General features: G+C 39.1%; 1 protein-coding gene across 5 annotated transcripts in view; it reads right to left on the reverse strand.

The window, feature by feature from the left end:
- The window catches only part of Unc80 (unc-80 homolog, NALCN channel complex subunit), a 181223-nt gene that overhangs the window by 53457 nt on the left and 108073 nt on the right, over nt 1-19693 (reverse strand). For 4 of the 5 annotated variants that reach the window (XM_052193540.1, XM_052193537.1, XM_052193539.1 and 1 more), the window contains 7 exons: nt 14003-14110; nt 12355-12493; nt 9256-9437; nt 8581-8712; nt 7145-7331; nt 6430-6561; nt 3602-3745 (listed from right to left, as the gene is read on the reverse strand). In XM_052193540.1, coding sequence (XP_052049500.1) covers nt 3602-3745; nt 6430-6561; nt 7145-7331; nt 8581-8712; nt 9256-9437; nt 12355-12493; nt 14003-14110 — 1024 coding nt within the window. The remainder of the gene's footprint in view (nt 1-3601; nt 3746-6429; nt 6562-7144; nt 7332-8580; nt 8713-9255; nt 9438-12354; nt 12494-14002; nt 14111-19693) is intronic. The other variant, XM_052193538.1, reaches the window with a different exon arrangement.

Below are 19693 nucleotides of genomic sequence, written 5' to 3' on the forward strand. Positions count from 1 at the left end.
TCAGAGCTCCAGTATGGGTGGGAGAGGGACTCCTGAGTCCACACTTTTAGCTCTGGAGCTATTGACATTTGATAGCTGCTGAGGGAGAGATAGTTTTCTCTGGACATGTGGCTATTAGCAAGTTGGTTCAGTCTTAAGAGTATAGCCCCACACAATTTGCACATGGTCAGCTGTAAGTAGATGAGAAGGGCTAATAAAAATGATAATAGTAAAAAGAGAAAACACTGGGGCTAGAGGGATGGTTCAGCAGTGAAGAGGACTTGTTCTGTTCAAGAGGACTTGAGTTCAATTCCCAGCACTCACATGATAGGTCACAACTGGAACTCGAGTTCTAAGATATCTTATGCCCTCTCTTGGTCTCTGCAGACACCAGACACAAATGTGGTACACAGACAAATAGAACATCATACATATAAAAAATAAAGTAAAAACTAAACAGAAAAACAAAACAAAACATCAAGTCGTGGAAGGAGAAGGGTTCATGGATCCCAGAATGAGTTTGAGCGAGGTAGAGAGAAGGGTTAAAATTATGCACATGTACGAGAATTCCATAGAATTAATGACAGGATTATTTTTTTAAAGAGCGACATACAATAAAGCTCACTTGCTTATGATAGAACAAAATTGTCTTCTGAACACTTTTTGTATTGCAAAGTGAAAAGTGTTTTTTTTTTTTCATTGACTATTTTCCTATGTAAGGAAAAGAAAACAGGAGTGGGTAGGTCTTTAGGTATTGGCATTACTTTGTAAGCACTGCCTTTGCAAGGACATGTAGTTGTCCTTGTCTTGGAGACCAACCTAATGCTGGCAATGCAATTTCTTTTAAAATTAAAGCCCAAATCCATTGCTTTTGGTATAAATTCTGCTTTAAATTTTACTTTTTATTTAAACAATTTTCAGATTTATTTTATTATGTCTATATGAATGTTTCACCTGCATGTATGTGTGTGCCCGTAAAGATCATATCAGAAGAGGGTGCTGGAAGATGGTTGTGGTCTACCATGTTAGTGCTGGGAATCAAACCAATGCTCTTAACTACTGAGCTATCTCTCCAATCCCTTTATAAATTCTTAAGCAATTATTTAGGTTTTAAAATATGCTTTGGTTTAAAATTCAAGTGAACTAGAGGTGAACTTTTATTATCCAGATACTTCACTCCACTTTAGTAGGACAGAGTAGTTGAGTTGGCAGTAATTAGGTTCCTGGGAATAAATATGAAATCCTGTTCAGAAGGTGCTCCTTCATTATGAGAGAGGTCAGGCTAAACGTCCCTGGATCCTTGGGGTAGGAAGCAGAGGAGTGGAGGTCAATAGCACAGGCCCTTCAGTCTGGTCTGAGCAGTGGTCGCAGCTCTGCTGGCTTCTAAGCTTACAGTTCAGAATGCAGCATGAATTTATCATTCAGCCTATAGTTTGAATAAATAATATCATTTTTTGCTTCAGGAATTAGCTGTCCAATTGAAATGAAGAGCTATACAAGTAAATACTATGAAAAAGAAATATATAAAAGTTTTTGTTTTCAAGTATATTTCCAAAATAATTAAAATGTGTGTGTGCACACATGTGCATGTGCATGTATGCATGCATGTGTGTGTGTGTACATGTATATGTATGTTGTGCTCACATAGACAAGGCAAAAGTTCTACCACTGAGCTCTATACACAATCCAGAGATGGGGTATCCATGTTGAAACTACTAAAATATCTTTATAAGACTTAAAAAGAAGTCTCATTCTTCAGTAAGGCAATGTTATGTTTAAATGTGGAAATAGAGAAAAAAATTGAAGAGAAAAATGAAACCTGTTAGGTTCATCAATATAGAACAAGCTACTAACTATTTGGGTTCTGTTTTCCTTATTTATAAAGATCATGCATACATACACATATATTTCAAAGTAGCATATATGAACTAATGTTTTTAACTCTACATAGCTTTATGCAGAACACCTTCTCTACTAGGATTTGCAAAGCACTGAGAATACTGTCATAGAGAGGCAATAAGATTAATCGATCTCCTCTGCTTGGATATCCAAATTATTTTCAAATATTCATTATCGTATGTGATATATAGTGTACAATGTCATTTACAAATGTCTATGCTAACAAACCAGCTCTATGCCAAAGGGATGTATAGTTTATTCATATTTATATATAGCTTTTTTTTTATAGATTTATAGTTGTTTCATATTGTGAAACAACACTCCAATGCTTGTCCCAAACTCAGGCTTTGTCAGGGAGGTCTTAGCAGGGCAGTCTTCTTGTTTCTTCACTAACTATGGCTAGTTTAAGTTGAAATAGGTTTTGCAATTTTGTAACCAAAATGTAAGACAGTATTGTTTTAGGTAACAGTATTATTCATGTCTGTTGTCAGCCTGGAGACTACTTAGATATTTTACTCATCTTGGGGGTGGAGTTAAAAATATATCACTGAGTTTTAATATTAAAACCCTTGTGCTCTCTCTGGCAGTATACACACTAATCATTGGAAGAATTTTAGCCTTAGCTGAGTCTGGTTGCATAGGTCTGTAATCCCAGCTACTTGTGGAAGGAGTGCTGAGACAGGAGGATTGCAAGTTCAAGGCAAGCCTTAGCTGTAGGTGAGTTTAAAGTAAGCCTGGGGAGCTTCAGAGATTTGATCTAAAACAATTTAAGTAAGAAGAGGATAGGAGATAGAGCTCAGTGGATGAAGCCTTGGTTACTGTATGCAGAATTAGGACTGGGTCTAATCCTAGCTAAGCATAAAAGAGAAAAAAAGAAAGAAAGAAAGAAAGAAAGAGAGAGAGAAAGAAAGAGAGAAATACAGGAAAGAAGGAAGGAAAAAAGAAAGAAAAAGAGGGAGTGAGGGAGAGAAAGAGAGAGAGAGAAAAAGAGAGAAAGAGAGAGAGGGAGAGGGAGAGGGAGAGGGAGAGAGAGAGAGAGAGAGAGAGAGAGAGAGAGAGAGAGAGAGAGAGAGAGAGAAGAGGATTAACCTTTTGTCCATTGTAAATAGAGCATTTTATTCCCAGTTTATCATTTCTCCTTTCAAACCTCTCTTTAATGGTATATCTGGGAAGGTGATCAAGTAGGAATGAAGGCTTTAGTGCTAGTGAATTAATAGTTACGATTTCTGAGTTAGTAGTGTAGCAGTATAGGGCAAAACCAGAACAGAGAAGTGGGAAGAGGGTGGGTGGGAGAACAGGGGAAGGGAAGGGGGCTTATGGGACTTTCAGGGGGGGCAGAAAAGGGGATATCATTTGAAATGAAAATAAAAAATATATTGAATAAAAAAATTAGAAAGAAAAAAAAGATTTCTGAGTTGGGCAAAATCACTACTGACCTCTTGATAGTCAAATGAGTACTGTTATATTTTCCGGTAATAAAAAAAATTGTGGACCTAGCTACTGATTTCAATAAAAATTCTTGCTAAAGGTCACACAAGAAGTAAGGGAAAGAGGTAGAGAAAGTGATAGCATTAGTATGTTATGTTAAAACTATGTAATTATAATATATAAACAGAACAATCCAGCATATGGTCAGCAGAATGTATGTTCAAGAGAAAACAAGATGTTCGTTCCTTCAGACAAGTAGCATAAGAACAGGACAGTTTGACTGGCCAGATGATACCTGCCACGCCATCTTCCCGCACCTCGCCGTCCTCCATTAAATGAACAATGGGAAGAACTGCAGCACAGATGCATGCTGGGAATACTGCTTGAGGAGGCTGAGGCACATGGTGGTTTGGTGTGTGCTCAGTGGCGTGTTCCTCATCTGGAAGGAGAGAAAAATTCTAATGCAGTAACAATTTGCAGTTCAAATCCTATTTGGCAATACAGTCTATAATAGCACTAAAATAAAAACAAATATGACTTTATAGAGAGTGCTTCCCTCATTATAAAAATGAAGTGGGGGAGTGCTTCCCCCATTATGAAGTCAACCATCTTCCCAAGCACTGTCATTAGCCTTACGTTGTAGTGAAAGAGATGAACAGACATGTTGAGACAGGAAATAAATTCTTAATATAAAATTTAAAAGATAAAATTTTTAGGGAGGCCTAAGACATTTTTTTATAGATGCCACATGTCACAACTATGTGTGAAAGATTTTTAAGTATAAATATTGAGAAGCAGAAAGCATGTGAATTTAGAGCAAAAATGATGCAACCCAGCCAGATTATTAACCTTCTTTGATAAATACAATAAATACTAAAATTGAAAATCTCTTCAATTAGAATAAAGGGCAGTACAAGTAATAAAGGTCAAGAAAGACCCTAAAGTTATCTAACAGTATATAACACAAAAGTAAACTCATTTTTACTATCGATATAAATTGAACAATTTTATAAAATATTAAAAATGATGGGTCTTTGAGATTCCTATGCTAACTTCTGTGACTATTTGAGATTTTATATGGGTCCTGTGAAGGACTGGAAGGCAAAGGCTTTATTCAGTTCTTGTCAATTCTACCTTCTTATCACATGCATATGGGATATTGAAAATGATAGACGGATGGGTAGATAGATGATAGACATCTTTATCCACTTTCGATAAAAATGTATGAGGTGCTCGAAGAAACAAGAAAATACTGTTCATATTCAGGAACAAAGACAACAGCAACTCCCTGGGATGCTCAGATGTGATGGGGTATATTAGGCAATGATTTTAAAAGAGCGATTATGAATATGCTGCACTTTCATATACTTCATATAAATGTAAAAGTGATTATAATAGAAAATAGATGTTACAAACTGTGTCTCCTGTGACATTTTTTGTCATTGAATATGTCAGACATAGATCTTAGTTTATTTAAATTGCATTAAGTGAAAATGTATTTAAATTTCCAAACAAAAGGTGGAATTAATAGAATGGATGACACATGAACATACGAACTTTACTCAGACACGATCTATGTATAACAATCATAACACTGTCTGAGATGGGGAGACTCCCTAGACTCAATGCACTTGACCTTAGCTAAGACGCCTAACAGTGAGGGCATGGAACCTGAAGAAGACCCCCCCCCCAAGGAAGGAATAAGGATGCCAACGTATCCATAAAACTTTTGACCCAAAATTTGTCCTGTCTAAAAGAAATGCAGGGACAAAGATGAAACAGAGACCGAAGGAATGGCCAAACAATAACTGGCCCAACTTGAGACCCATCCCATGGGCAAGCACCATTCCCTGACATTACTAATGACACTCTGTTATGCTTGCAGACAGGAGCCTAGTATAACTGTCCTCTGAAAGGCTCTATCCAGCAGCTGACTGAAACATGCATATTCTCACATGCATGGAACTTCACAGGCCGACCAACAGAGTCAACTAATCCGGACCTCTCAGAGTTCTCAGAGGCAGAGTCACTGACCAAAGAACACACAGGGCTGGAATGAGGCCCCTCTGCACATTTGTCACTGGCATGCAGTTCACTCTCTATATGACCTCCCCAGCAACTGGAGCAGAAGCTCTCCCTAAGGCTGTGGCCTGACTATGGTATCAATTCCTTCACAGGGCTGCCTTGTCTGAGCTGTGGGAGATGATTAGATTCCCTAACACTGCAGAGACTTGATGATCCAGGGTTGGCCAATACCCAGAGGAGGCCCCACTCTTCCAGAGGAGGTGATGGGAAGAAGTAAGAGGAGGGTCTCTGTGAGTGAGAGGACCAAAAGAGGGATCAGAGTTTGGGATGCAAATAAATAAATATAAATTTAAAAAGGGAAAAAAATCATAGCATTGTTTTAAAATATAAAAATAAATCATGTGAACAGAAATGAAAAGAGTTGGATTGGTGAATTTCTTACTAGATAATGTTTATCTGAATAAATTCAACAAAGGAAGTATAAGATTTGTACACTGAAAAATCACACACATTATAATAGTATGAATGGACAAAAAAACCCATGTAAGTAGGTAAGAAACCTTAATATGGCCCATATTGATTAAGACACATAATCTGCCTTTTTTGAATATTGATGAAACCACTGTAAAATTCACCCAGGAATGCCAAGAGATCAGGAATAGCTAACATGATCTTAAAGGAAAGAACAAAGTGAGAGAGGACCCCACCCCACCCTTCACTTACCAACATAAAAGTTATCTCAAAAGCCAGAGCCAAGACTGCCTGGTATTGGGATCAGCATAGAAGACAATACAGATCAGTTTGATAGAATTATGAGAACAAAGATAGACCACTTCAATCACAGCTGAAGGATTTTTTTTTTGAAAATAGTGACAAGAAAATTTAAGGGAGAGTGCAATTAGTAATTTAAAAATGGACATCTAGATATGTCTGAGCAAAAGAACAAGGTTGGATACTACTACCCTACCAACAAACCTTGAACTCAAAAATTGTTCACATGCCTAAATATGAAGTTTGAGCTACAAAGCAATTCTGATTTTAGAGTATGTTTTAGAACAAATTAGTCATCAAGAACAGCACGTTGGCAATGGGACACACCTTCAGCACTGACTGCCGAGCGTACGGACCAGACTGACCCTCTGCGGAAGGAATAATTTCTGTGCGAGGTGCTGGAGGTGCAGGATGGACTCACAGACAGCCGACGGGATGTCAGATTGGCGACTTCTTCTACTGGCAAACAGAACAGGGGATGTAAGTTTTGGTTTTATAGCCCAGTTGATCATCACCACAAAGTGAACTCGTGCTTCTATCAAGTATTGCTGCTTGCAGACCACAATGCTTAAGCAACTTACTGAACACTTGGAAAACAAAAGAAAGACCTTCTAGGGAGACCAACATTTCTTTTCAAAATTTCCCACAAAACCAGCCCAGAGAATCAAGGAATTTACAGTGATTCACAAGTCCAGTTTTGGTAATCGGCAGAGAGCAATCTACACTTGTGAAGGTTAGAAGCAATGAACGGACTATCTCATTTTAAGCAAGAGTCAGTGTACTTGCCATTGTCTTGTGCACCGTGGATTCAGCTTTCCTGAACCACAGCCAATGCTTGCTTTGTTACCAGACTGATTAGTTCAAGGTTACTACCGCTCTCTAGACACAGGACAGTTCTAATCTTTAGAAAACAGCATCTCTTCCCCTTCTAAGGCAGAAACAGGGGAGAGCATGTCACACTGTATTATCCCTGTTTCTCAGAAAGGAAGTCCTTTCCCTGTGGCATGGTCCCCCATGAAGCCTGCGTCAGCCATAAGGGCACCTTCTTCCTCGGGCTCTGAGTTGGGTGTGCAGGTGGGCTCGTAGCAAGCCTCCTGGGTGATGGGAATGGCGGTGATGAGGCTCGCCTCACGACCAAGGCGTTTCTTCTCTTCCTCCTGCTGTAAGTTCTTTAAGATGTGCTCTGCCCTCTGATGAGAGCGGGATACCGCCCGGGCAGAGAAGGATTTCTGTGGAGACACAAAGGCAAAGCCATGGTCAAGCTTCTTTCAGGGTCACAGGCACAAAGGGTGACCCCAAAACCACTTAAAGGCAGGAGTTTTCCCTCAGGAAACATTAGGCCACCCACGATCAAACTCATGAATATATACATTAAAATTTGTATTAAATTTCTACAGTTGATGACTCCCCCCCCCACTTTTATCTAAGTCCTCAAGAATGTCTGTAACTCTGGAAATGATGCTATTTTACATGTTTGGATAATATCAGTTCACTGTTTCAACATGAAGAACAACTTTTGTTAAACAGGCTTTAAATGAAATATGTTTATCATACCATGTTGATATGAATAGAATAGAAAGGCAGAACTTACAAGGGAAAAAGAAAGAGATGACTTTCAAATAAGTTTATAAGATTTATCTCATTTTATCAATCAACTATTTAGCACAAGGTAAAGAGAGTTTATCAATAAGTACAGCATCACACTGGGAATACTTTGTAGGGGAATGTTATTGGATGGAAAGTAGGACATTAGGAAGTGTTACCCAGGTTGAATGTAGAATATGAAGTAAAAAAATATTAAAACCAATCTACTGATCCACAGACAAAAGATAAGATAAAGAACAGAAGATTCATCCCATGCAGTGGCTACTCCATTTATGCTTCCTTAATCGTGATGCTAATGCTTCATTTTTGAGGCAATAACACCATTATTCTTAATTTAGAGGTGTGTTATTAAATAGATGATAATGGTGTAGTTTTGATGAATCATCTCTTTCAAAAGGCACATGCTATGTTTTTCATGTAAATAAACTTAGCTGTATCTGAGCTATGTTACATGTAGCAAAGATACATACAAGCAGTGTAACACTCGAGGTCTTGAGTAATGGTAGCAATGGTGATGTGGTGATAACAAGAAGATGAGAAAATAAGAAAGAAGCAGAAGCTACAGCCTTCATTTCTTACTCCTACTGGACCTATGTATTTAACCACTGGGAAGCTTACACATTGTAGCTGTGTGAGCTAACAACAAACAACAAACTGTACCAAAAATGTTTCCTTTGCCAGTGAACAAATGCTTGTTTGTCTGATGTTTTGACAATAAAACAAATGTAGCTTGATAGAAGCTAGTTTCTAGTATTCCAAAATGGTGGTCACCATGGCTTTCTGTGTTATGACATTCTCATGACAGGAATGGCCAAATGGTCTCATGTATTCCATGCAAGATGAAGATATGAAAAGAAAGGGCCTGTTACTCACAGACTGGTCTTCGTTAATGGGGTCCTGGACACTCCCGCTGCACTGAGGGACCCACGGAGGGTCAAACATTGGGACAGATGGCATTCCAAGTACTGGTGAGGGCAGGGTGAAGTTTATGCTGGGAGGCGGGATCTGTTAGTAGACACAGAAGAGTGAGGTAAGGAGGATGGAGTAGGAGGTGAGGTAAGTCTGAGGTAGAATAAGACAGTCTGCCTTAGTAGTGTCAGGGCTCAAGTGGCTCGCTAGAGGAGCAAGAAACATCAGAGGAAAAGACTGGGTTCTAAGACTTCTCTGTTACAGGACACAGGATGATCCTCTTTGGGCCTCAGTTAGCTTATCAGTAAAATGATGTTTTAACAAAATGATCCTGAATTGTGCTAACCACTCTATTTTACCCTAGACATTTGTATGTGTGTAGACAACCAGATGCCTGGATGGTTACAATGGCTTTGAGATATTTAAGGTCGCTACTGACTGGATTTCTTGTTCTATATTCTTGCATATTTCAATTTGTTTATTCAAATATAATTTACTTGTATATGAGTTAAATTTACTAATATAATTGGATGAAAGAAGAATTCTTTGGTTGTGTACTGTGAGGCTGTGTTTTATGGATTTAAACAAGCCTTGAGATGATTGTGCTGATGTAATTCCCATGTAGACAGCATCTCTCACCTTAAAAATCTGCTGTGCTCCCTCCTCCATCCTGGGCCAGACCTGATAGCGAAACCTCCAGAGCGTGTGGAACTTGAGGACGGCATTCAGCCTCTGTACGGTCTCTGCATGATGGAACTCAGACATCAACATGTCCGACACAGCATCAGGGACCTTCACAGCACACAACAGGAACATGGCGGCTAGAAACAACCAACAATTAATTCATCAGCTGCACATCTTAAGATGTTGTGTTGTTTCTGGGATTATGGGGATATGGGCCTTCTGTCTCCTTTCAACCACTTTGGAGGTGAAGGTGGTTGGCCACCAGTAGTGGCCAAAGCTAACGATAGTCCAGACAATAGACACTAACCAACAAATGATGTTTGACCGTGACATCTAGTAGCTGGTGCCAAAGCAGAAACAGTGTGACATTTCAACAGAATACTCATTCTAAGAAAAACTTCCTTTGGTTCATGGAAGAGCCAGAGAAAGCAACCAAAAGAGTTACACAGTGAAATGTGCTGTTTAGGAAATGGCTAGACTCTTCATTAGAGATCAGAGAATGGGACAGAAAGGCAGCCATTTAATCAACCTCAGCTCTATCAGGTATATGAGAAGCAAAGTTCACAATGTAAATACTCCTTAGAACATCTATTCTTCCTAGGGATTGAGAAGCAAAAGTGGTTTCAGGAATCAGAAGACTTAAAATCTTACATTTTGGAAAAAGCTAAATATTAATAAAAGAAATCTGGGTGGTAGTTAAGCTATAGGGTTTGTGAATAATGAGAAATGAATTAACCCCAAAGCGCAGATAGAAGGGTCAGTGGCAGGCAGAAAGACATAATCTACATTCTCTCCCACTTCCCTAGAGACTTAAACCATGCTCAGTTGTGCCAACAGAACTGAGGTTGGGTCCTGGCTCTGATACTTAATTGCTGCGTGATCTTGGACAAATGTCTGGGAAGGGGGATGATGAGTACATGATAATCCCTGACTCTACACTTGCTCTTCCAGTAAGGTAAGGTAAGATGATGCACAGGAAAGCGCTCTGTGTCTGGTTCTCGGAGTGGGGTGGGGGGGGGGGGGAAGGACGGGACGACGAGGACTGCCTGAACATCTTTCCAGTCTGGAAAGTGCTTTGTGAAGTGGAAAGGGCACTGCAGTTCAGAAGCCCTTTTATTTTTCTCTAGTAAAGTGATATAAAGCAAGGGCTATCTACCATGTGCATTCTTAACGTTTGGGTTTGATTTTGTGGCTCTCTGACTCTGAGTGGGACAAACTTCCACAAGTTCCTTCAACTCTCTCTTGAGTTTGCTCTTTTACAGTATGAGCTACTTGTGCTAGGCATAAGGGCCCACACCCATAATCCTAAAGTGATGTGGAGGTGGAAGGCCAGCCTGAGCTTCACAGTGAGATCCTGTCTCAAAAACACCAGCAATTGATAAAACCCCCACCAAACCAAAAACCAATTAAATTTTATCAATAGAATATGACATAACTCTACAGTAAATGCTAGTTACTACGATCATTAGCTTTCTACAAAACTTTTTAGCCTACTGGCCATATAAAATCTATTCTTCATTTTTAAATGTATTTCACCCTGCCTCAAATTTTAAACATCACATTTATATTTTACATTGCTGAAGAGTTCTACTTTATTATCCTCACCAAAATAGTTTTCTTGTAACAGTCATAAGCTGCCAGCAAACTCAATAATATGCATGTGTTATGTGTTTGTGTGTGTGTGTGTGCATGTGAGAGTATATACTATTGTTGTTTTTAACAGTAATTCTTTCCTCTAAGTACCTGTATAAAAATCCCTGGAAATAATTTATATTCCTTTGCTTTTATAGATAAGCAGTTGAAAGCTCTGCTTTTCTCACTTTTTTTTTTTTTTTGCGGAGGAGGGGTAAATGCTTCTGTTCAGTTTATTTCTCTAAGGTGTTTGAAGGTAGAGAAGGCTAGTGTGCTTCTAGGCCATCTCTATGCTCCTTTATTCTACAGACCTCTTCAAGAGACTCCTGGCAGCCACTGTTTCAGCTGGTCCACACATCAGTACACCTGTGTCTCATGAGTACTATAAATGTCATCAGTTACTGATCACCTAAAATCCATCACTACTTTAATTTCTTTATTTACAGGCTAGAGATGAATCTAGAACATTGTATACACTAAGCAAGCACTAGGCAAGTGAACCATCCTTAATCCTCGAGGTTTCCTTTTTGTCAGGGTCTCATCATATATCTCAGGCTAGAATGAAGCACAATTATCTATCCCAGACTGGCCTCAAACCCAGGATCCTCCTGCCTCCACCTCCTAGAAATTGGAACTATAGGTATACATCACCACAGAAGTCATGAGTTCCAAAAACAATTGATGTCATACTAAGTGGGACAACAGTTTTATATGACTTGTTGACTTAACTAGCAATTGACTACAGTTATGTTGGTAAGTCCATACCTGTGAAAACATAGTCTAGAAGCAGCCAGAGTCCCACTCAGCTGTCTAATGCTATAAGTAAGTATAAGTCGCATTGGGAGTTGCCAAACTCATACCCTCAAGCTTTCTAAGTACACCAAGTTTAGTTTTACATCCCTGTCATCTTGCCTAAACTATTACTTCTTGGATACAGGTAATGTATATGTTTTATTTGTTTGTTTTTTGAGTCAGGGTCTCATATAGCCCTGGCAAACCTTGGACTCACAATGTAGCCATGGATGACTCTAATTTTCTATTCTTCTTGCCTTCCCTTTCAGAGTGGAGGTGGTACAAGCATGTACCATTTTGCCTGGCTTTATGTGGCACGGAGGACCCAACCCAGGGATTTGTGCATAATAATCAAGCATCCTACCAGTTGAAGTATACCAACTCCAAAGTACTCTGTTAGAGTCATAGAACACTAATATCTCGAGAGAGATCTATATAAATGCATGGTACAATGGTACAATTTGAAGGAAGCTCTGCAGACATTCTCAGATGCACACCTCTATCTAGACCTCAATCTAGAGGTCTAGAAACTTCCATCATCCTGACATAAAGTTGAAGGTGCCTTTTTCTGTTTCAACATTGTAGTCACTAATGGCCACAGGAGCCGGGTCCCAGGTAGAGCCTCTTTACCTGCGGCCCCAGCCATGTGCTCGTCCATACTGAGAAGCAGTTCCCAGGCTGCCGGCTGGATGTCTCCATACATCTCCTCTGTTAGAATTGGAGCTGCCTTGATGAGCAGAGACAAGGGAGCAGGTGACAAGCTCATCACCTGGGGGAGAGATGCGAATCATCTTTCAAAATCTTTTTTTTAATTCGATATATTTTTTATTTACATTTCAAATGATTTCCCCTTTTCTGGACCCCCACTCCCCGAAAATCCCATCAGCCCCCATCCCTCCCCCTGTTTTCCCACCCACCCCTTCCCACTTCCCTGTTCTGGTTTTGCCCTATACTGCTTCACTGAGTCTTTCCAGAACAAGGGGCCACTCCTCCGTTCTTGTACCTCATTTGATGTGTGGATTATGTTTTGGGTATTCCAGTTTTCTAGGTTAACACCCACTTATTAGTGAGTGCATACTATGATTCATCTTTTGAGTCTGGGTTACCTCACTTAGTATGATATTCTCCAGCTCCATCCATTTGCCTAAGAATTTCATGAATTCATTGTTTCTAATGGCTGAATAGTACTCCATTGTGTTCAAAATCTTTTAAGATAACAGTTACCTCTTGAAACTGAAGAACCACCTCACTTTTTTGATTCCCCTTGGTGACCTTAAAATATTTCTTAAAATGGGAGTGGATCGTGTAGACCTTATATATTATTAGTTGATGTAAGTCAGAAAGAAATATTGATCTTATAATATTTTCATCACAAAAACAATTTTACAATTATACTCCATGGTTAATTTTTTTCTCTACTGAAAAGAAAACAGTCAACAACAATGGATCTGTCCTCAAAATTCTGGTAGATTTTTAAAGTTTTCTTTCTTTTATTTTCTCTGTGTTGGCAGATTTCCACTGAAAACCACAACATGGGGTCTGTAACTCATAAAGGATCCCACTTATAACGTTAATTTCTGAAGGCAGCATGAACTTGGATGACATTTTGAAATAATATGATTATGCACTGTGGCCATGGCCTCAGATCCACTCATAAAGTCCTACTTAATCCATTATTTCTAATAAGTCAGGTTATATATGAAGGGAATATATAAGTCATCCCTGCAAACATTCCAGAAAAACATGAAAGCCCTTCCTCCCCAGAAGGAAAGGGTTGATTTCACGCTTAGTTTTCAGGAGCAGTAGAAGAGTGTGCCAACACCTAGACAAATAGGCCAATGAACTATTTTATTTGATCCATACAATAATTTTTAAAGATAGGTTATATTCATACAATCCTCTTTCCATAGATGAGACAACAAAGAAGAAAGCAAATGAAAGTCCTTGTTCAAGTCTCCGAGACAGAGAAGCAGACTGTACTTATGAATCTAGATGGTCTAATTTAGGCTAGCCATTACATGCTAGTAGGAGATTAGTTTCATTGGAGACCTTAGAATGCGTGAGGTGCAGAGCACCCAGACTTGTAGGCCTCATTCTATGGTAGCTAGCTGCCCAGCAAGAAGTATTTTTCTCCCCTTGCACATCAGTTAAGGGGGTGGGCATTCATGGCGACACAGTGCCAGCTTCCATTTTGCCTCACAAACACTCATGAAGCAGGGTGCACAGGGGCTTTTTCCTGTCAGTGAACAATGCATGTTTCTGATCCAGGAGCTAATACCTGAAGCCTGATGTACTTCAGCATTCCAGAGTCCTTCTTCCCTTCCAGGTTGACATCTGAAACTCTCTTCTTCAGGGAAGGTGTCCTCAGGCATGACTTATCTGAGCACTAAGAGAAGGAGAAGTGTCTATTGAAAGTACTGTCACACATCCACAGTGCTTTATGTCCCCTCACTCCCCATTCTCTCCTTGGTACTAGTCTCTAACTGAAAGCATAATTTTAAGGTTTTTTTTTTTTTAAAAAGAAAGTTCTAAACTTTCTGAAAAGCATTTGTTTTGTTAAGAAAAGGGGGATTAGATATAATTTCTAAGAAGCATCTCCTTTACCTTAAGGAAAACAAGGACACATACGAAGTTGCAAAGTTAGTTAATTATCGAATATGGGAAAGATAAAGATTTCTGGCTTTCATTTCCAGTTTGATTATATTGTGTCAAGTGGTTAAAGCAAAACAAATTTAAATAAATGATAATGTAGCTAAAACACACTCCATTCTAAGGTATATGTTGAGGCATGTTGTCAGGAGGAAAGGAAGTATTTCAAGTGTTAAGCTGGAAAGGGACAAACAGGGCTGCAGGGGAGGGGTAAGTTGAGAGTACCCATCATATCAACATAAATTGTACAGGTAAAAAAAAAGTATGGAAAACAACAGCTTTCCTGTCAAACTATGCTTTCAACCTGGCTCCAGCCTGGCTGTTTTATTTACACAAAGAAAAACGAGACACCGCCTTCACGTTACTCCCAAGCCTAGAAGGGTTGGCACAGTTTGGAGAATTGGTCCTTCCTTATTTATTAATTCCAACTTCTGATTCCTTCCTGTTTTTCTGCATTCCAGCCTGTGCAGGCTCACACAGAATAAAGCTCATTTGTTTTACCAGGGTCATGCGAACGAAACGCTTTCTCCTCTATGCCAAAAGAAAAACTAAATGTCTTAAGAATTTTTGGCAGAGCTTCACAGTGTAAGATGGAGATATTTTGAAAGAAAAAGCAAATCTACAAGCATGCCCATGATCCAAGAAACTCTCTTAAAACTCTGAAAAAATTTCAAGACAATGAATGAATCTGTTCTAGGGCTGGTATGGGACCATCTTTCAAAAATGAACCTACATTAAAAAAAAAAAAAAAGATTAGAACTCTAGCTGTGGGTTTGAAAGAAAAAGAATAAAAACCGTGGAAGTACGTGCTTGGGAACATAAAACACTTGGGAAATATGCTGTATAAATAGCATACATACATACATACATACATACATATATATATATATATATATATAATGAAAAATTTTAAAAATTATTTATAGCAATAGCTTCCCACAGAAGTGTAGAGGTATATCTTCTGAAAAGATTTGTGATATTTAAAAATCCCTATCTGTGTATTGTGTAAAGTACACAATAGTAAGTAAAAGAAAAGATAGAAACTATGAAAAAAGCAAAAAAAATGCCCATATTTCTAATTTAATAACAGTAATTCCTGGGTTCAGTTTAGTCTTCCTCCCTTGATGCATCTTAGCACACAATAGTAAACAATCATTTCACTGTGATTTTTATACTAAGTATTTTCTGGGGGTGGGGTGGGTCATTCATTTTGACTTTTACAAGTGTATCCCTTTGTCTTCTGGCTAGCTATTGTATCCTTTCATGATTACTTATAAATAATTCTTCTCCATTAAATTATAGGACCCAATAGTGTCCAGTTCAAGAGTAGAAAGGCTGAGCACTTACATTAAAGCCAGTGTGCTGGGCCCACAGAGCTGTGTTTGCTTCTGTCTGCTAGCTCTCCCAGGAAGAGTACATGCTTGCACATGTACTAAGGAAGTATGACACCTGGAGTGTGACTTTCCCTTCAGAGCCACGTACTGGTCACACTGTTTGAATGACTTAGAGTCAGGCGGTAAATACCAGTGATGGAAACATGTGTAAGACAGACTTGGCGTAGTGTGTGAGAGTCCTGAAGTACCTCTCTGGTATGACTCTTGACTCAGATGAAACTACTGTGAAAGGTGTTTTATTTCTTGTTTTGTTTTGTTTTTGTTTTTGTTTTTGTTTTTGTTTTTTTTGCTTTTAAAATGAAACTCAAGACAAAAACCCAAATCTAAGCATTAAATAGAATGCTGGGTTGGTTCCTATGGCATCTAGAAGTGGTTTCTGCAGTTTGGGATCTCACTGGACTACATAAATGGTTAGAATTAGACATCAAACAAGAATCTATCGAGAAATCTGAGCTGAATAAACAAAGACAAATAAGAGAAGTCATCACTATGAGAGGACTGTATTCAACTGTTTGCTTTAGGATAGATGTGAACATACTGTTGTGCAGCAGAATAACTGTGATCACATGCAGGAGGTAAACTATTTTCCTATCCACTAGGAGAGAGGGTAGACCCTCGAGAGGTTCTCCAGACTCTTATGAGGCACCCTGAGATTATATGAAAGAAAATTCTGTTGTCAAGGAGACTTTCTAGTATAGCTGGCCGGGAGTGTATAACTCATCGGTTCACTGAGCTGGGCTTGGATGGAATCCTTCCTTTGGTGTGCTGCCTCCTTCTCTGTATGGAGTAAATAGATATTTTGTTGTTTTCAGGAACATTTATGTAGCAAGGACCTTATCCAGTACTGATGTGCTTCTGTCACATCAGATGAGTCAAAAGAGATAGCCATAAGGACAGGGCATTAGATCTCTCAGGGTTACTGGGGAAGGCCAACTATTGCCGTGTGTGTGTGTGTGTGTGTGTGTGTGTGTGTGTGTTATGTATATTAATGTATCTTTTAAAATTAGCCATACTTTATTGCTCTAGATTACATTTGCAATGCAAAATCAGTCTGGACTGGCTAAGGAATCCTCACTTACAGGATTTAGCTTAAACAGAGAACCAGGCACCAACAAGTTACTCTTCTATAGCGAGAACTGTTAGGGGCTAGAAAGAGTGTTACCACCTTGGGATTTTCAGTCTAAAACATAATATGTGCAAAGCAAGAGTTGATGGCCAGAGGACAGATTAGTCAGCAGAGATGATGCAGAGAGAGAGAGAGGCAGAGATGAGGAGCTGCCAGATGGCAGCTTTGGTGATGGATTCCTTGGGGGAGGGCAGGGGTTGGCTGCTTGCTTCTTTGACCCTGGCTTCAGTAAATTTGTCTGAATGGAATTCTGTTCATTAAATGATTATTGATTACAGAAAAATAATATTTAACTATTTAAAGTAATGTTTTTACTTATTCATTGAATAATTCAAGAGTATTTATTGTGTAACCCTATGCCAGGGGCTTAGCTAACATCTGTGGTTCTGCTGAGAGCACATTTATGGTGATGGCTTCCCTTGCCTCCCCTTTAGGGATGCATCAAAAAGGCAAGCAGGATAATGGATAGTAAAGGCAAACAAAAGAGGAGGCATGTGCCATAAAACATTCTTAAAGATGGAGGTAATATGTACTGAAAATTTGGGAAAGTAGGAACCACCCGGCCGGGCTGTCCTGGGAGGGGTTTCTTTATGGTTTAGGAAAGAACAGCACACCAATGGAGGAGTGATTCTTTCCAAAAGGCAACTAGACACACAAATTATGCATGTTTGTTGTTAAGTAGTTGTGTTTCCTTCTGGCCTACTGATTGAGATATAATCTGCTCTTTGTCTCAGAATAGCACTAGGAGTGGTTTTGGAAAAATATTCTGTAGGAAACCGGTCTTCCTCTTGCCATTTGCATTGGCTTCATCGTATCCACCCACACTGGGTCCTTTCTCTGTGGTGATGAGTGCATCCTTGACCCCAGTCTTCTGTTTGACTGACAGAAAAAGCTTGTTTTGTGCACTCTTGATTATTATAGTTGATCTATAGCAGCAGCTAAGAAATAACTCTGTTTATTTCATATCAAGCACTAAGTGAACTTATACTCTATTTAGAATATAGTTCTAAACGCATAGAGTTGAACAAAGTACCCAAGACTGCCTTAACTTTCAGTAGGTATAGAAAAAAAAAAACATTGTAGAATTCTTTGGTGAAGTCATCATGAATACAGAAGAATGAAAATACATAGACAGAAAATAAAAGCTTCCTGCTTGAAGGGTGCTGAGACTAAGTAACAGAACGTATAATGAGTTCCTGAGCATTCGAAGCAAAGTGAAGATTTTCAGATGGATCTATTGGCAGGATATAAAATATACTGGGCATCACAAATAGATTCTGCCCAAAGAACCAGCTCAAGAGGAAACACGGATGAAATGTCAACTGCGCAGAGATGATTCTAACCAGACCATTGCTTTTTGCCTTGACGTACTGCGCTTTTTCCATTTTTATTCCATTTCTGGAAGGGGGGGGGTGCTGTTCATTCATATGACAGATTCCAAACAGGCAAATCAAAATTATTACGAAGAGGGAAAATGGGGTTGAGCAGAAAGCTTGTATTTTGGAAATACAATGTTTGCCACACACCATTAATATATATCATTCCTTCACTTGGATGACTAGTTTAAAGTCTATAAAGCTTGAAGGCACATCTATTTGTTTTCCTTCAAAGGAAAAAGCCACAACGGAAGGTCACATGGCTTTTTTGAAGCTTCCTGACAACTCACAGGAGAGCAGCAGGTAGTCACACTCACAAGTCATCCTGGTCTATAACCTTGCTAATTAGTCAATATTTACTATTCTTCTTTCACACATAAGTAGTTTGTTAGAATGTCACATAGGATACAAAATGGACGATTTCTTCAATCTCAGGATTCATAATTCAGTGGCAGAGGATCCTTGGGACTCAAAGGATAGATTAAAACACTGAAGCATCTGGGCCCTATTGGGTATGAGTAGGATCTCTATCTGCATATGGAGCCTCATCGTGGACCACAGCCATCAGAGCTGCAGCCATGGTCCCATGCACTCACCTCTTTTGTGGATAGAAAGTCCTGACCTCAATTAATATTGAAGAACCCTTTTGTCAAAAGGCGACTTGTTTCTTTATTGGAAAGGTTGTCATTTTCCCCTTGCAAATCCTCAGCTCTCAGTAGTGTGCCTCTCCATTGCAGCTACGATGGATGCAATTTAAATCAATCTAAACATTTGTCTGATTAGTGTCTTTCCCTCAGATAAGACATGACATTTGAAGACAAGGGCTTTCTTGGGCAATTTGAGCTATTACTATTATTATTGAGACAGTCTCATGTATCTCAGGATGGCCTCAGACTCACTGTGTACCCAAAGAACATCTTGAATTTCTTCTCTTCCTTCTACCATCTCCTGAGTGCTGAGATGACATCTATGCACCACTACCGCACAGTTTATGAGGTACTATATATAGATCAAACCCAGGACTTATGAATGCTAGGGCAACTAGGCTAGAACTTCAGTCCTCTTTGGTCCATTATTACACTCTGAACAATATATGGGCTCAGCATGGTCCTGAGGTTCGTTACAATTCTGTTGAATAGATAAGTGGATGGATGGTCAAATAAAAGGCAATGAGAAAAACCTAAGTAAAATTCCTTCAAATTTAGATGAAATGCTAAGTAAGGAGAATAATATTTATTATATAATGGCGACACAACTTAGACTCACCAGAGGAGATAGTCTTAACCTAGGATTGTCTACATTGGGTTGGCTTATGGGCATATCTGTGGGTGATTGTCTTAATCCCATTAATCAATGTGTGTGGAGACCCAGCCTACTGTGGGTAGCACCATTCTCTAGACAGGAGGTTCTGGATTGAATAAAAG

Source organism: Apodemus sylvaticus, chromosome 9, assembly GCF_947179515.1.
Source record: "Apodemus sylvaticus chromosome 9, mApoSyl1.1, whole genome shotgun sequence".
Lineage (NCBI taxonomy): Eukaryota > Metazoa > Chordata > Mammalia > Rodentia > Muridae > Apodemus > Apodemus sylvaticus.